The sequence below is a fragment of the Peromyscus maniculatus genome, chromosome 7 (assembly GCF_049852395.1).
Source record: "Peromyscus maniculatus bairdii isolate BWxNUB_F1_BW_parent chromosome 7, HU_Pman_BW_mat_3.1, whole genome shotgun sequence".
NCBI lineage: Eukaryota > Metazoa > Chordata > Mammalia > Rodentia > Cricetidae > Peromyscus > Peromyscus maniculatus.
In genome coordinates this window covers 93,393,451-93,412,180 of record NC_134858.1, presented here as the reverse complement: position 1 = coordinate 93,412,180, position 18,730 = coordinate 93,393,451, and the positions used below count along the sequence as shown (strand labels likewise).

At 38.2% G+C, this 18,730-nt stretch overlaps 1 protein-coding gene across 3 annotated transcripts in view; it reads right to left on the bottom strand.

The window, feature by feature from the left end:
- The window catches only part of Atr (ATR checkpoint kinase), a 111,311-nt gene extending 92,861 nt beyond the window's left edge, over positions 1-18,450 (bottom strand). The window contains exons 1-10 of one of the 3 annotated variants that reach the window (XM_006975175.4): positions 18,278-18,450; positions 13,127-13,218; positions 10,830-10,979; positions 8,238-9,115; positions 7,283-7,461; positions 6,126-6,317; positions 4,631-4,821; positions 3,939-4,091; positions 1,122-1,314; positions 640-896 (exon numbers count right to left, since the gene is read on the bottom strand). In XM_006975175.4, the coding sequence (XP_006975237.2) occupies positions 640-896; positions 1,122-1,314; positions 3,939-4,091; positions 4,631-4,821; positions 6,126-6,317; positions 7,283-7,461; positions 8,238-9,115; positions 10,830-10,979; positions 13,127-13,218; positions 18,278-18,336 (2,344 nt within the window). In that variant the 5' untranslated portion in view covers positions 18,337-18,450. Of the gene's footprint in view, positions 1-639; positions 897-1,121; positions 1,315-3,938; positions 4,092-4,630; positions 4,822-6,125; positions 6,318-7,282; positions 7,462-8,237; positions 9,116-10,829; positions 10,980-13,126; positions 13,219-14,319; positions 14,379-17,119; positions 18,133-18,277 lie in introns of those variants that run through there. The other 2 variants (XM_042281446.2, XM_076576837.1) reach the window with 2 other exon arrangements.
- Positions 18,451-18,730: the final 280 nt, after the last annotated feature.

Below are 18,730 nucleotides of genomic sequence, written 5' to 3'. Positions count from 1 at the left end.
TTGTACTTAAAATACTGTTAGCAAATAGGATACAGAAAACAATCCCATGTTGCCTTATACACCAATATTTAGGCGTACATAGCACACATAGTTTAAGAAGATTAGAACTTATTAATTAATTTATTTTTGTTTAGTTTTTTGGTCATTTTGTTTTTGTTGCTTGTTTTAAAATAGTTTTCACTGTGCAAACCTGGCTGGCTGGCTGGCTGGCCTGGAACGCACTCTGTAGACCAGGCTAGCCTTGAACTCAAGGGATCTACCTGCCTCTGCTGGGATTAAAAAGGCATGTGCCAACACAGCTAGCAAACTTACCAATTTAAATTACTTTATACTCAATAAAAGTAATAAATGACTTAAATTTAAAATAAATTCTAAAATCTAAGTTATCAAATGATCATTTTTAGGTTTTGTAGATCACTGTCTCTTAGACTTAAAAATAAACTTTAAAAAACCTCTCAACTCAATTTTACAGAACTTAGGGGTTCTTAGAACCACTTACCAACTATATGAAAGTTTGTGAATGAACTACAACTTACTCCTAAACACATGGATCTTCCAAGTATGTGTGGAAATCTCAACCCTCCAACAAACTCATACCCAGTATCACTGTGAAGTGTTTAATCCTAAGTGACCGCTCACCAAGTTTTACTGGACTAGGTGTTTTTTCTGCCAGCAAGAAAAGGAATGGCTTGCAGACAGAAGCTCGTACTTGAGAGGATGAGCATTCATGCTGAGGAGTGGCTTTCAGGTTCTTACAGAACAGGTCCACATGTTCAAAGGAAGGCTCTACTGAGGAACTTGCCAAATAAAACATGCCATGAAGAGTACAGACAAGTTGACCAAGGATAGAAGCAAATTCTTTTTTCACAATGTCAGAATCATCTTTGACTCTATCTCTGAGGAAAAAAAGAAAAAGTACTAAATCTTCCCAGTAAATATTTTGGATTAAATTTCCTTAATTTGAGACAAAGGGAAAGAAAAAGTGAAACTCAGAAGGGAAAGATATAATTTCCAAGCTAAAAGCAATATTTGCTTTATATACTCTGCAATAACAGCTTAGACACTCAGATTAAAGGTTATACAATCAAGTCACATATTCAAACTGAAGTCTTAATACATACATAAGCATCTTGGGAATCTGGTTACGAGAACTCTGTTGCTGCAGTAAGATAGAAAACCCTTTAACACAACTAGCCCGGATTACTTCATGGGGGCTCATCAGAGCCCAATTATAAACTGCTGTTCTCCATTCAAGGAATACTCTTCTTGGAAACAGAGTCAGAAGAAACACACATTGTGACTGTGCCTGTGGAGCTAAAAAGAATAAACTTTATTAAACAAGACTTAAAAACTTTTGCTCACTTTTTTTTTTGGGTGGGGGTAGGGTTCAAATGTGCCAAAACTCTTGTGTGGAAATCAGAGGACAACTGGTAAGAGTAAGTTCTTTCCTTCTACAATACAGGTCCCAGGGATCAAACTTAGAATATCATGCTCAGTGACAGTTACCACTGAGCCACCTTGCCAGCCATTAAGCTGTAAAGTTAATTTTACAGAAGTATGTGAGTGTATGCACAAACACATACCCACATGCACGCATGCTTGTATAGGTACACTGTGAAACTAGCATTTTAAAGTAAATATAGCATCTAACATAATTAAATCTCAGAAAATAAAGCAAGAACACTTAAAAATGTTTACATACAACTTCCTTAGGTAATTAGGGAAATGAAAATTGAATACATATGTATCAGAATCAAAAACATTAAGATAGTTATCTCCCTGAATTTTTATTGATCTAAAGAGCAAGATATTTTAAACCTGGTGATATCAAGTACTGAACACAATTCTCCTACTCTGCCAACAAGAATGTAAAGTGGTACATCTTTGGAGAGCAGTACAACAGAACAGAATGTGAGATGTGGAAATCCTACAGACGAGTAACTCCATTCCCAGGTAGTTATCTTCAAATAGTACTTTAACTAATATGCATCTGAATATCCTGATCTTTTTGAAAATTCAGATTCTCAATCAGTATATTCCAGCAGAACATAAGATATTCTTATTTCTTTTGTTTTTAATCTTTATTTACTTTTATTGCATGAAAGTTTTGCCTTGCATGAATGTCTTTGCCGTGTGTGTCTGGTCTCTGTGGAGGTCAGAAGAGGGTATCAGACCCCCTGGAACAGGAGATACAGGCAGAAGATACTCTAAATTTCTAAGAAGTTCTCACAAGCTTGCACTACTGGTCTATGGACAATACTTCAAAGACCAAGGCTTTGGGAAGATTTAAAGTTACTTAAAAATATCACAATAACTTAAAATTGTTAACAACCAGAAGAAACTAAATTGTCCATCAATGTCATGATAATGTTTATCTTTTTAAAGATTTAGTTGTATTGTTTTAAATTATGAATTAAAGTTGGGGAGAAGAACTGTGCAAGTGAATGAAGGTGCCTGAGAAGGCTAGGGACATTGGGCCTCCTAGAGCCAGAGTTACAGACAGTATAAGCTTTCTGATATGGTGCTAAGAACAAATTCAGGTGCTCTAGAAGAACAAGCAGCTCATGTTCTTAACCACTGACCCATCTCTCCAGCCCCAATATTGTTTGTCTTACAGTTGCTTATTAATAAATAAAATATGAGCGATTACATAAATCATCATGAATAAATCCCATAAATACAATGCTGATCCAGTCAGTCACTGGGGCACATGTCTGTAATACCAGTACTTAGGAGGATCAGAAGTTCAAGGCCAGCCTCAGCTACACAGTCAAGTTTGGGGCTAGCCTCCTTTACATAAAAGCCTACTTAAAAAATAAAGACAATGTTGACTAAAAAATGCAAGTGTAAAAATGAAAATAATTCTTTATATTATATAAGAAATACATATATAATAAAAGTAATAAAATAAAGCAAGAATGATAGTTATCTCTAGGAAAAGGAGAGGAATAAAACTGGAAAAGAACAATCAAAGGGTTTGTTTACTTATTTACTTATCTTTCATGTTTTGAGTCAGGGTCTCACTATGTTGCCCAGGCTGGCGTCGAACTTGTAATTCAATTCTCCTACCTTGGCCTCCCAAGTGCTGGAACTGCAGGCATGTACCACCATATTCACCTTAAAGGACTCGCACTAAATCCTTACAATTTTTTCTTTTTTGTTCTGAGCCATAACAGGCCTATAGGGCTCCACCATTCCATTTTTAGAGGGCACTGGGGATCAAAACTGGAGCCTCTAGTCTGCCAGGTCAGAACTCTACATGCCTAGTAGGTACATTCCCAGCACCAAGATTTTTATTTATTGAAGTAAGATATTGATATGAGTGTTTAGAATATAATTCTCTACTCTATTTGTTTTCGTTTTTGTTTTTTGAGACAGGGTTTCTCTGTGTAGTTTTGGTGCTTGGCCTGGAGCTCGCTCTGTAGACCACGCTGGCCTCCAACTCACAGAGATCTACCTGGCTCTGCCTCCCGAGTGCTGGGATTAAAGGTGTGTGCCACCACCGCCCAGCTCTCTACTCTTTTTATGTATAGTCCTAAAATAACCCATAGATTTCTTAATGAAGATTTTTTTTTGTCATTTTTGATTTGTCTTGAAGATAAGGACTCACTCTGCCAGCTTAGGCTGGCCTAGAACTCACGGCACTCCTGTCTCAGTGTCCTCTTGTGCTGAGATGGCAGGTGTGAGCCACCACACCCAGCTCAAGATAAAGATACTTGCAGATACATTTCAAATGCTGTACAGATGGAAAGGATATATAGGTATAGGGCAAGTATCCCTTCTCAACTGTTTATATACCAAACTCCTTTCTGTGCTGTTCCAAGTATTCTCCTTTTAATTACTGAAAAATGTGTGATAAAGTATTATAAATTCTACACAGAGATCCATTCCACACAACAAAATAAGCTACATACATCAGATAATTTTTTATTACTTACAGAAACTATCGCAAACCCTCTGGCTTAATGGCAGAAGATTAGTAGCAAATGTGGTCAACTTTAAAGAGTTATCTTCAGAATGGGAATAAATCCATGGAAGTGAGAGCATTCCACATAACTCTTCCAGAATATGATCCTCAAATGAACTTTTTACTACAGAGACAGACAATAGGACATAGATTATACCTACTCCTTCATATTTATTTTTTCCAGAATGTAGATATCCAAAACATCAAGTGTAATTATAACCAACATTCAATAAATAAGGATCTTAAAACGAAGGGCCATAAACAATCCTGTTTAATTGGGAGTGGTCTGTAGCAAACTCAGGGCCTTGCACATGCTAAACATGTACTCCACCACTGAGCTATACTTCAAGGCCCATGATGAAGTCCATGAGGCCAACCAAACCAGATGTGACTTAAAAACATATACATCTATGCATTGTCTATATAGATCATAGCATTCTTCAGATTCTCAAACCAAAACATTTAAACATTTCAAACAAATATTAACTAAGTTAATCAAATATTACACAAATAAATGTGAAACTCAGAAACTACCAGTAAGTTTAATTAACAGAAGTTTTGAAAATATTCTGAATATTGTGAACATTTTTTCATTTTTTAGGCAAAAACACAAAGCCTATTTCTACAATGACTAAGGTTAATCTATCACTTATTTGTACTCACCTTGCATATACATCAAAGCATCATAAATCCGCACCATGTTATCAATGACTAATTCCAGTTCAAGTTTCTGAACAGAGTCTAACAAACTCCTACAGCTCTTAAGCACTTTTGTATAAAAATCCAAAGACATCCAAGTTATCACTACTGGAGGTTTCTTCTTATATGTGTGTTGACAGTCCTTGGAATTATGGCTGCAATGAGTACATTTTTTAAAAGATATTAGAATTAAGAATTCTGTTATAGTCCAACATAATATTTTAATAAAGCCAAAATTAAGCACAGAACTAACCTATAACCTTAAGCTAATTTAAAGTCAATACGCAAACCAACCTTATATTTAAGTGTATTTTCTCTCTCTTTTTTTAAGTGTATTCTCTTAATGTTGGTTTAAGTCACTTTTTTTTCCTGTTGTTGTTTGTAGTATGTGTGGGGAGGTGGGGGAAGACATACAGACACACTGAGTCTAACTTTGTGACCTAGGTTGGCCTGGTGGCAATCCTCCTATCTTAACCTCTCTTAAATCACTCTTGTGATGTGTGGATTGACCTAGGATCTTTGAATGTTAGTATTACCAGGTTTAAATAATGATAGAAGACATGCCTGTGCAATTAGTAACTGATATGGCAAATGCTCTTCTGAAAAGGACAAGAATCTAATAATCTATTCCTTCAATTTATCTCAAATTCTAAGTTCAGTGGCATCTGAATTAATATAATTTTCCTAAAATCTCTTCTTTTATAACTCTGTATTGGTTAGTTACAAATCAGTCAGGAAGTACAGAATGATCATAAACTAGCTCTCCTAAATTGTGGCAGTAGAAGTCTTCAAAAGGTTATATTTGTTTCTTTTGATAGAAAATCTATATAAGGATCCTGAACAGAAAATCTGCCTCTTCTGCACTCTAAATTTCTGCTCTATATCAAGAAATATAGTCAAAAGAACATGAGTTTCTGAACTGTACATAAGTATGTTCTGCTAGCATATGTCTTTGGGAAAAGTTATTTAGGCTTAAGAGAAAAAAGTCTTAATTTTTCTGCACTTTAACTTCTAGTTGATAAAGTAGGTATGACAGCATTTACCTCTAGAACTGACATAAAGATTAAGTTGGAAGCAACATTTAGCACAGTACCTAGCCTTTAGCAGACATTCAACAGAAATTTTCTTACCTACTTCACTACAAAGTTTATGTCCTAAGGTCACAGAAATCAAGTGAGTAATGAAGTTTCTTAAAACGGTAAATATAAATTCATTAAAGGCAGCCCACACAGAAAATAAAAATGTTATTTACAGGCCAGTGAGATGATTCAGTGGGTAAAGCACTTGTCCTAAAAGCCTGATGACCTGACGCTCATCCCTGGAACCTCTGTAAAAGCAGGATAAATGACTCCACCAAGTTGTCCCCTGACTTCCTCATGCATTCTCTGTTATCCATGCACCCACACACGTAATAAAATTAAAAAAAAAAATTTCAAATGTTTCTTTTTTTATTTTTTACCTATCCATGTCTTGATGAGAACAGTGAACAGTGCAGAGAGCAGTCAGCTGTAATACCACAGTGATTCCTTCTAACTTCTCAGCAACAGAATTCTTCAGAGTACCACATTCGAGGGAAGTCTGAAGGGATTCAGCTTTTTGTTTCAGTAAATTCCATAATATGCTCTTTTTGTCCATATCCACACGAGTAATTCTATAAATAGTTATAATCACAGTAGAGGGTATTAATATATAATACAAATGTATTTCAAACAAAATATCGGGTGGGGTACAGCTCAGGAATAGAGTGCTTACTTAGTATACTAAGGATTATACTTTATTATAATCCTTAGTAAACTTAGGATAATACTCCAGCACAAAATTAATAAGTAAATGCCTATATTTAAAATAAAAGAGACAGCGCTGGGTGGTGGTGGCACAGGCCTTTAATCCCAGCATTCGGGAGGCAGAGGCAGAAGGATTTCTGTGAGTTCGAGGCCAGCCTGGTCTACATAGCAAGTTCCAGGACAGGCTCCAAAGCTACACAGAGAAACCCCATCTCGAAAAAACCAAATTAATTAATTAAAAAAATAAAAGAGCCAGCAAGATGGCCCAGCAGATAAAGACATTTGCTACCAAGCCTAAGAACCTGAATTTGATCTGTGGGGACCCACATGATGGAAGAGAGAACCCATTCCCACTGACCCCCTACACAGTCATTGTGGTTTATACACATATGTAGACAAGACAGACAGACAGAAAGACACACACACAACAGTAATTATAAAAATAAAACAAAAATTGCAATGTATTATCAATTTTTATCTACATTAGGATAGATTTAAAAAATGTCCAATTTGGCTCAACTACAGCAACTCTTTAGCTACACACAAAAAATAGTATATTTGTTAAGATTTGAAATATAACAGACACACAGGCAGACACTTCTCGAATATTAAAAAGCTAAACTGAACAGGCATGCAAAAACATTTAATGTAACTATATTTATATATATAGTATCATACTAGAGTAAATCACAATGACTAGCAAATTATTTTAAGCATTCCTATTGCCTATGTTTAGAAAGATGTTCTTAAACCAGAATACTTAATATAAATTTATTTTTTAAGGTAAATAAAATTTATAAACTATCTAAAATAAAATCGGATGACGTCATACTCTTCAGACTGTCTGCATGGCCTTTTGGAAGAGTTGAGAGAGGAGCTGAGTCTACGCCTCTTTGGTGACACTTCATCATTATTACCGCTGAGATTTTCCTGTTGCATTTGGCACTGAACTCCCTTCATAATTTCTATACTTTCCATTTTCAAGGCTGCATAAAATGGTCCCAACAAGTACTGAGAAAACAAAAATAATATACTACCTCTTAGGAGATATGTTTACATTATTTATAAACAGAAAAAATGCATTAGGTGTTAGTTACATGTTTTCTATGGAGATAAACTAATTCTGAGTCTTATAAGGCAAATCAAATACTCACATTAATCAATATTATTTTACATTCTATCAATTAAGAATGGTTCTATGGCTTTCAAAGGTCTACAACACATATACACTATAATCTTTCCCCACTTTCTCAAAATGCTATGCAGAAATTTTTATAAGGGAATCACTAACTTTTTCATACTATAAATCTAACAAGACTTATAGACTAAGATAAGCTAAAATGTTTAATTTTTAAAATACTGAATCAAGTTACTATATATCTGAGTATTTTATTGTCCATCTTTCCCCACAATCCAAACAGGAAAAATGGTATAATCTGGTATCACTAATTACTCATTCTAAAGTGAAATCATTCACAGATAAAAATCTTAATGATTAAATCATTTTCTCCAATTAAGATAACCAGCCCTCTTTCAATTAATGCTGCTATAAACACATATTTTAAAAATTCTACTTTAAAACAATCTATTCCATTGGCAGTTCACTAAGATAATGAACAAATTTTTCTGAAATGGAAGTAAAATGTCTATGACAGGGAATGAAACTAAGCTATGAAAATCATCACGCCCTCCATATGCATTATTGTGCGAGATATTCTCTTTTCTTATTACATCCTATCCACTTAAATGAACAAAACATTTAATGTGCAGTCTTAATAATTACTTACCCCAATATGTGTCTGAACTCCAAGAACATCTACAAGAGCTCTACAAATATTTGTCACATATATCTTCCTGACCTGTAAAGCCGATTCATACCCAGCTGGCACAAATTTAAGGAAATACTGCAGTAAATGACACAAAGCTGCTTTCAGCAAATCAGACTTGAGTCGCATAAGCACGCGATCTTCAAACATGACACAGAGTTTTTCCAGCAGCACGTTTAAGTAGACAGGTTCGATATTTCTATAAGCCTCTGCTTCAAAGGGGAATAGCGTCTTTACCAGCTTTGACACTGGCTCTTCATACAGTTTCAATTGGTCAGCATCCATTCCTACAAGGTGTTGTAGTAATTCCAAAAATAAGCTGAAAAAAGTGCTGGCTGGCTGTGCTGGTAATCCTCCAAGCTCAAAGAGTTCAGTTAAAAGGCTAATTGCTAAAGACCTGATTTTGGGACTACCATGCTCTAGCAGAGCACAGCCTATCTGCCACAGTAACAACTCTTGTCGTCTAAAAAACACAGTTGGAACAATATGAATAAGAACCATTAATAAAGTGACTTCAATAAATTCTACATTTTGCATGTTCATGAATTGCAAAGGAGCTGGCTGTAAGCATCCCATGTATTCATCCAATCGGCTTAAAAATCTACTAACAACCACTGGCCATTCCATAACATTATCCACTGCATTTCTTTTGTGGAGGTAAATTAAGTCTTCAAAAAGATAGAGTAATTCCCGTGTGAGAACACCAAAAATAGCAGGATTCTTGCTTTTAAAAAGGAATAATAATGAGCAGATAACTTCACATATTTTCTTGTGTAACACGTGGCAGGATGGAGTTGCTGCAATCCGTAAAAGTCTTGTAATGATCCAATGACTGAATTCTTTGAAACAAACAGAAAATATATTAAATAAGCAAGTATATCATAAGTGTGAATCTGTTAAGTGCTTGATGATTGATTTTTAAAGTATAACTCTCATGAGAAGAACAGTCTAGGTCTCCCACATGATTGAAAGGCTGTACTTCAGAATAGCAATTTCTGAGCTACACAAAAGGTTTTAGCTTACCATCTACTAGTTATGTCAACTTCACCTCTCTGAAGCTGCATAATGATATCTATGATACTGGTTATTGTGAGGATCAAGTAATATAACGTATGTGAAATAGCATAGTTTCCAAAGCATAATACATATTCAACAAATTGTAGCTACTATTACTGCATCAACAAAAACCCTGTTTTTCTTTTTTGAGACTGGCCCTGAACTTGCTGTGTGGCCAAGGATGACCTTAAACTCCTCATGATACCCATGCTCTCACCTCTCAAGTGCTAGGGATTAGATGTGTAAGCCACAACACCCAGCTTCCTTCAATGAAAAGTTACTGAATGGAGACTTAGAGGCGTGATTCAGTGATAGATTATCTATTACATGTAAAGTGCTAGATCCAATCCCCTATCCATATGCACATGCCATTTACTTATTTGAGAGAGAGTGTGTCTATGTATTTATTTATCTGTTTAAGATTGTCTCTCTACATAGCCCTGGATGTCTTGGAACTCACTGTGCAGACCAGGTTGGCCATGAACTCAGAGATCTGCCTGCCTCTGCTCCCCAAGTGCTGGGTTTAAAGGCATGCACCACCATGCCCAGTTCATCTTGTTTTAAATATTAGTAACTCTCAAGTTATTTCACAACCCACTTGTTGGTTATAGTCCATGCTTTAGAAAATATAGCTAAGACTGACAACATGTCTACAGTATAATTTAAGAACTTATGACAGAAGAAATACAGAACATGAGTAATAAGAACAAATGAAGCAGCAGCAACCAAGGCAATCCTAGGTGGCCATGAGGAGTCAGAAAATATCCTTTGAAGGCTATAATACCAAAGTAGATACTTGTAATACTACCAACAAATTCTAAAATATTTTATTATATAGGAAAAAGTTTACTTTGCATCCCTTTATGAGGGAACTAGAAAAAAAAGACAAATGGGTAGTAGCATAGAAAAAAGCTTCAACATACAAAAAGAAAATTGTTTTAAAAGGCAGTATAGTAAGTTCTTGGTTGTTGCTGTTTTGGTTTGGTTTTTCGAGACAGGGTTTCTGTGTAGCCCTGACTGTCCTAGAACTTGCTCTGTAGACCAGGATGGCCTTGAACTCAAGAGATCCGCCTGCCTCTGCCTCCTGAGCATTGGGATTAAAGGCGTGCAACACCACACCCAGCATAAGTAAGTGTTTTTGAATAAAATGTCTAAATAGGCTTTGTAGTAACTAGAGAAGAAGTTCCAGTAAAACTTTAAAAAAAGTAAGTCGCTAAAGCTGGGAATGGTGGTGCATGTCTTTAATCCCATCACCCAGGAAGCAGGCAGATCTGTGAGTTCCAGGCCAGCCTGGTCTAAAAGTGAACTCTAGGCCAGCCAGTTATATAGTGATCCTAATGCAAAAACAAAAAAACAAAACCACTATCTGCTTTCGCCTCAATATAGAGCAAATATGACTTTTGGGAGTATGTAATCAAGTATGTGTGCTATTCAGAAAAGCAGAAAAGAGATTATCATAAAACTGACTGATGATTTACATAAAATAATAGCACTTACCAATACAACTGTCTTTGGCCTCATTTTGTCCCTGGCTTCCATTCACATTTACAAACATAAGTGGAGAAGACTTCATGATATGCTGGATGAAATCAAGTAACATCACAGAGGTCGGCTGAGCATCAGTTTTCTTAACAAGTTCTAGAGCAACTAAGAAATAAAAGATTCTTCTTAAAAAGTCATGACAAACTAAACAATACAGCTTTCCTTAGGAAACTAGACTTTGGTAATCAAAACTTTTGTCCAGCAGAGTACTCATGCTAAACTGATATGGAGAAATACTATCATCTTATCTAATGTTCTTTTTGTATGTGTGTAGTATAAGTGTATGTACATGTTCATGGGTATGTGTGAATGTGTATGTGGAGGTCAGAGGTCAATGTTGGGTGTCTGCCTCAATCATTTTTGAGACACGTTCTCTCTCTGAACCTAGACTTCACCAATTTAGCTAGCCTGGCTGGACCAGGAAGCTCCATAGATATGCCATGAGATCACAGGTGTGCACCACTGCAGCGGGCTTTTGAAGATTGTGCTGGGGATTTAAAGGCAGGTCCTTATGCTTATGCAGTCAGCTCAGTGTCTGAGTCATCTCTCCAGCCTGCCACCTAATTTTATAATAACCATGTACATTAATTTATCATACATCCCATTCTGTAAACATTTGTACGACAGGCCTACAAGATGCCAGGCACCGGGGCTGGAGAGATGGCTCAGAGGTTAAGAGCACTGACTGCTCTTCCAGAGGTCCTGAGTTCAATTCCCAGCAACCACATGGTGGCTTACAACCATCTGGTGCCCTCTTCTGATCATACATGCTGTATACATAATAAATAAATCTTAAAAAAAAAAAAAAAAAAAGATGCCAGGCACCATAAAATCTGAAGATAAAAAACAAAAACGATTGGATCCTGGCACCCAGCCATGGATCTCTGCATCTGCTTCCATCAGTCACTGGATGAGGGCTCTATGATGACAGTTAGGGTATTAAGCCATCCAATCACCAGAGTAGGCCAGTTCAAGCACCCTCTCTACTATTGCCAGTAGTCTATGGTGGGGTCATCCTTGTGGATTCCTGGGAACTTCCCTAGCACTCTGTTTCTCTCTATTCCCATGATGTCTTTATTTATCATGGTATCTCTTTCCTTGTTCTCCTACTCTGACCCTGAAGTCCAATCGATGAGAAAGAGAAGGGATTCTATGAGCAAGGGACACCAAGACCATAATAGGAAAAAGTACAGAGACAACTAGCCAAACTAGTGAAACCGCATGTACTGTGGACCAATAGTTGAGGAGCCCCCATGGTACTGGACTAGGCCCTCTGGATAGGCAAGACAGTTGTTCAGCTTAAACTGTTTAGGGGGCCTCCAGGTAGTGGGATCGGAACCCGTCCCTAGTGCATGAGCCAGTATTTGGAGCCTAGTGCCTATGGCGAGACACTTTGTACAGCCTTGGTGCAGTGGGGAGGGGCTTGGACCTGCCTCAACTGAATGCACCAGGCTCAACTAACTCCCCATCCCATGGGGGATGGGTTGGGGGAAAAGGCTGGGGGCAGGAGGAGAGAGGACAGGGGAATCTGTGGTTGGTATGTAAAATGAATAGAAAATCTCTTAATAATAATAATAATAAAAGACAAAAAGAACCAATAATCTGGTAAAGAAATAAAAAATATAAAAAATGGTAGTACAACATGGCATGGTAACTCAGGATAAAAGGAAACAGTTCTGGAAAAATACCATGAAGGAATTCCTAGATAAGGAGTTGGCAGAGGGAAAAGGAAAGTAGTTCAAACAGAGGGAGCCCCATATGAAACCACTTTTTGTAAGTTTTCATAGTCCTTGCTATTCTTTTTTTAGCAACCTTTAACTCTGTGGATTGAAAAGAATAAAGTTTTAATAGTTATGATAAATCATAAAATGTGTTGGTAACAAATTCCACTCTACTTTAACCTTTTGCTACAGCAGGGTTTGTTTGCTGTATGTCTACCAGAGGCACAAGCTGTCAATAAAAAAAGTCCATATGATTGGACTTGATCAAATGTTTTATAGCTAGCACATAAAAGCACTCTAGGAAGCCAGCTGAAAATCATGGTTATTAACAGAAACACAAACCTGGTTTTAAGGTCTAAATTACATATGTTTAAGTAACAAGCAACACTGAGTAACAACATGATTGGAATTAGTATCTCTAACAAATATTAACTCTGTAACTAAAACTGTCTAGAGGAAAAAAAATGGTAGTATATTGACATGGAAACCATCTAATTCCTGAAGGTCATGTAAAAAATAATTTCTTCTTACCAACATTTACATCTGTAAGTATTCGGTCAATGAATTGGCAGAGAATTTGTCTTGGTTTCTGTACAACGGTATTATATTCCTCTGGAGTGGCACTAAAATACAAAGAAAAGTTTGTTAAAAGTGGTACGGGAGGGGGGGGGGGTTGGAGCTAGCAAGATGGCTGAGCACATAAAGGCACATGCTGCCAAGCCAGACCTGAGTTCCATCCCTAGGACTGACATGGTGGAAGGAGAACCAACCCCCACGAGTTATCCTCTGATCTCCACATGCACTGTGCTGTGTGTGACTCTCCCTCCTAGTAAATAAATCAATGTAAAAAAATTTTTATGAGAGGCATGGTGGCACATACCTATAATTGAAAGCTAAGGCATGAGGCTAGCAATTCTAGGCCAGCATAGATTACTTAGAGAGATTCTGTCTCACAAACTAACCCAATAAAAAGCTTTTAATCTTTAAAAGGACTCACCTTTTAATTTGTAAGAAAATTCCCTAAAGTTGAACATGCCAAATGTGAGTAGTTTAAGTGTTAACATAGACAGTATTCTACTGCTTAAAAATGAAAGGCTAGCAAGGCTGTTGTGCCCACCTTTAATCCCAGAACTCAAGAGGCAGAGACAGGCAGATCTCTGAGTTCGAGGCCAGCCTGGTCTACAAAGTGAATTCCAGAACGGGAAGGACTAAACAAAGAAACCCTGTCTAAAAAAAGTAAACAAAAAATCTAAAGCCATTACTAATTTTGTGGTGGTGTGGTGTGGAGGGTGGTCTTAAATGCCAGTGTGGATTTTAGGAATGTGCACTCAAAATGGCAACCATTAGCCACCTGTGACTATTTAATACTTGAAATGAGGTTACTCCCAAATAAAATGTGTTATAAGATATATATTGGATTACAAATACTTGCACAAAAAAGTTAACAGTGCATTAATCATCTTATACCAGTTACATATGAACATGGTAATATTTGGATATAATTAGCTAATACACAGCCTATAAAATATATTACTAACCTAATTTAACCTAATTTTATTTTTTCCTTCCTACTTTTTAAAATGTGGTTGCTAGAAAATTTTAAATAATTACATATGTAGCTTCAATTATAGTTCCATTAAACAGTACTGATTTAGATCTTTAGAAAATCTGTAGCACAGAGCTTCTTTAAGAAATAAATTCTGTGAATGGGCATGGTCACATACCCCTTAATCCCAGCACTCAGGAAGCAGAGGCATGTGGATCTCTGTGAGTTTCAGGACACTGGACCTACATTACAGAGAGACCCTGTCTCAGACAAACAAAATACAAATTCTAAGAGTAGAAAAGAAAGTCTGTAATTAAGACTTAAGAGCCACATCAAATAATTACAATTTGTGATCTTAATCTAGACCTCAAATATAGTAATCTTAAATTGATAATGGTACCATGATTATATTTTAAAAGTATCAAACATGTTTCCATAGGTAGCAGTTATCTGTGTCCATATATATAAAGTCCTAGGTTCGAGCACCAGTGGAACCTAAGCCATCTTGCTCATGGTACTGGGCAGACAGCTCAGTGTTAAGAGCACTTGCTGCTCTTGCAGAGGATCCTGGTTTAGTTCCCAACCCCTATACTTTATAACAATTCATAAATCCAGTTTCAGGGAATCCAATGGCCTCTTCTGACCTCTGAGGGCACCAGACACACACATGGTACACACCCATGCATGTAGCCAAAATACTTACACACACAAAATTAAATAAATAAATCTATAAAAGAAGGCTCTATCCTTTACTGGTAATTATTGACATGGATGAAATGATGTCTAGGATTTAGTGCAGAATAATATGTGCTAAGAGAAAGAAGGCTATGAAGGAGTAAATCAATAAACAATTCTTTCTTTTGTTGTATTTGAAATTTTTCATAATAAAAAGGTAACAAAAATGCTAAGAAAGAAATATATATATTTATTCTTAGGGATAATCAAGAAAAAGTATTAGAAAGAAATACAAAGTGGCAGAGCATTTGCCTACCATGTGGGAGACCCTGGGTTCAATCAGCATTGGGGTAAAAAAATGAGAAATACAATTCAACAGAATGGTTCCCTAAAATCCTGAATGAATTCAGCTTGAGCTCTGTGACTTTACATAAAATCACCACAAAACAGAAAATGAAAATTTAATAGAGTCTGTGCTACAACCCATGATAATGACAGTTATTCTTAGAGTCAATGCAAATTTACTGAGCACCTATAATGCAACAAGCCATGCAAAAAAGCTAATGTTGAGAAAGCAAAAGAAGCAGTTCAGTGGAGACTTGATAGGGTAGACTGTCAGGCCGTTTACCAATCCACATAAGAAGCACAGTTCGGGAGAAAAGTAAAAACAGTTGAAATACTCCGAGGTTTCAAAGCAATAACTAAGTGGGATATCTATAAGATACATGGATACTTCAAGATCTTAAAATGCATGGAGATCTAGTTATACAATATGTATGAAATAAAACTAAACATTATTGTCAATGCTACTCTGACTCAAAAGTAACAAGATAGGATACTAAACCTAATGTGGATCTGAGGAAGCTGACAGTTCTAGAAGTTAAATTACCTAAGGTAATTTAACAGCTCATATTAGTGGAAGCCTAGGATACAAATGCACTTGTAATTAATAAAAACACCAGAGACACCAACGCTAAAGTTAGAAACGCCGTAAGGAGACATGGAAAGGCCAGACAAACAGAAATCTGAGAGGTTGATTCTAAATGCCAAGAAGGTTGGAATTTCCCAAAGGAAACAGTGAACAGGATTAGAACAATTTTAGAAAATATTATCTGAGTCTATTTTGATAAAATATAAGTTGTATAGTTTACTATTTTATGATTTTTTTTTTTTTGGTTTTTTTGGAGACAGGGTTTCTCTGTGTAGTTTTGGTACCTGTCCTGCATCTTGCTCTGTAGACCAGGCTGGCCTCGAACTCACAGAGATCTGCCTGGCTCTGCCTCCCGAGTGCTGGGATTAAAGGCGTGCGCCACATTGCCTGCCCATTTTATGATTTTAAAGTATATAGTTCTATAGTATTGTTCAGCACATTACCACTACCCATGTCTAGAACTTCTTACCTTCCCATACTGCAACTCTACACCCTATCAGCAGTAACTTACCATTTCCCCCTCTTGTACTTCCTGGCAATCTTCATTCCACTAGTTTATCTCCATGAACATGGCTACTCTAGGTATCTTCTATTAATTGCATATCATACTTACCATTTGTGACTCCGTTTAGTTCTCAACTTTCCCAACACTGAGGCCCTTTAATACAGTTCCTTATGTTGTGGTGACCCCCCAAACATAAAATCATTTTTTGTTGCTACTTCATAACTAATTTTGCTACTGTTATGAATCATAAGGTAAATATTTTTGGAGGTAGAGGTTTGCCAAAGGGGTCATGACCCACAGATTGAGAACTACTGGTTTAGTATAAAAATCTATATTGTAGTATATCAGAATTTCTTTCCTTTTCACAGTGAATAATAGTCTCTGTATTTATGCCACATTTGGGAGGGTTATGTCTACTTATCTATTGGTGAACATTTGCTTCCACCATTTAGGTATTGTGTGAATAACGCTGCTATAAGCAACAGTGTACAGATATCTGTTCAAATCTCTGTTTTCAATTCTTTTGGGTCCACATAAAAAAGAATTGCTGGATTATAGGATAATTCTGTATTTATTCCCCTCCTTTTTTGTATCACCTCCACTCCATTTCCGACAGTGATTAAGTTATATCATTCTACTTTCTCCATATTCTTACCAATTTTTTAAACATATACAATAGTTATTATAATGGTCTGAAATGGTACCTCCTTGTTTTTTGTTTTTGTGGGGGGTTGAAATCATTTTTTTCCATCAAAGTATGAGTTTTTAAATGTTGAGTTATGTAGGTTTTTAATAAAACAGCAGTTAAATTGTTTTAAATTTTTCATTTTTTTTTAGTCTATATGTGTGTATAATGCATGTACCTACATGTTCACGTGAGTACAGGTGCTCATGCCATGGTGCATGTGTTGTGGCCAGGAGGCAACCTCAGGTGTCGGTCATTGCCTTCCATCTTTTCTGAGACAGAATCTCAGTGATGGTGAACAACAAAATTTTTATCATCAGTTTCCCAAAATCACGTTTACTCATATACTTTTAGAAAGACAGAAATTACTAAATGCTCCCATAAAGTATATTTTGCAAAGTGAAAAAAAAATCACAGGGTAATGAAGCAGTTAGGGCAAAAGTGGTCTTTCACTTATTCTCTAATTTAGGTTTTTGGGATGGCTAACAGGAGGAAATGAACACGGTCGCAAAAAAAAAAAAAAAAAAAAAAAGCAGATATCCCACAGACTTAAGGTCAGCACCGACTTGACGTGCAACGTTTCTAGTTTAAGAAATCGAAAAGCAATTGCAACTGTAAATCAGCTGCAGCAATGCTCTCGGGACAGAGGGAAGCCTAGCCGCGATGAAGGGGCGTGGCAGGCAGCAACTCTTCAGATTGGAACCTGGTTTTCCTGACACTCCTGGGGTTGACAGAAACAAAGCATCTGTTTTTGGATTTTTTCCTTTGCCTTCTTCAGGCAAGGTCTCCCTCGGTAGACCAGGCTGGCGTCGGGATCCCGAGTTCTGGGGTTCAAGGCGTGCGACGCTCGGTCGGGCCAACAAGAGGCATTTATTTACAAATGCAGCGGCAACTCTTAGTTTGGGGGACGCTGTGCACGTCACTCTGTGGCCAGCCCCTCGGATTTCTGACTAAAATCCCATCTCTCTTCGAGAAGAAACAACAACGGCCCCAGCAGCCCTTCACCGCCCTCGCTGAGAGGCTGGGGGAGCCGTGATTCTCCAAGAGAAACCTAAGCCAGTTCAACTCCCCGGCAGCCGCCAGAAGGAAGAGAACCAGAGAAGGGTTTTCCAGACGCGAGTGAGGGTGGGACAACGCCCGGAAGACACCCTTCGCGCAAAGCAGAGACTCGCGTGGGCCAAGTCCTCCCGCGCGCGGAGCGGCCGCTGCCCGGGCACCCGGCACGCGCGCCGCGACCGCGCTCCCGCCAACGGCCACCGGGGAGGGGGAAGCGCCGGCAGGCCGCGGCGCCGACGGGGCAGACCGGGCGTCGCGAGGCTGGCGACCACGCGCGACCCTACCTGCCCAGCTCCCGCAGGGCGGGGATCATGGACGCCAGCTCCAGCCCGTGGTCGCCCATGCTGACGCCGAGCGGCTCTCAAAACAGCCGCCGCCGCCGCGGGGCTCCTCCACAGCCACCTCCGGAGAAAGCGGAGCGCCGACGGGGGCCCGCGCGGTCCAAAACTCCTCCCGGAAGCCGCCGTCGGCCGCGACCCGCAGGCGTTTGTTTCCGTTCCTGTTAGGACCTGGGGGAAATCCCGGAGGCGGCGGGGGCGGGGCCGGCAGCGGACGTGCCCGCCCAATTTTCCTTCCCCCACCCACCCGGAGTGCATGACCTCCCGCGGGTCCCCGCCCCCCTCCGGAGTGCGTGACCTCCCCCGAGTAGTTTTGCTGTCGAGATGCTCAAAACCTGGATCCTCAGCGAAGCAGAACCCGAGGATCTGCGTTGGAGAGGGACCTGACGACCCGACAGT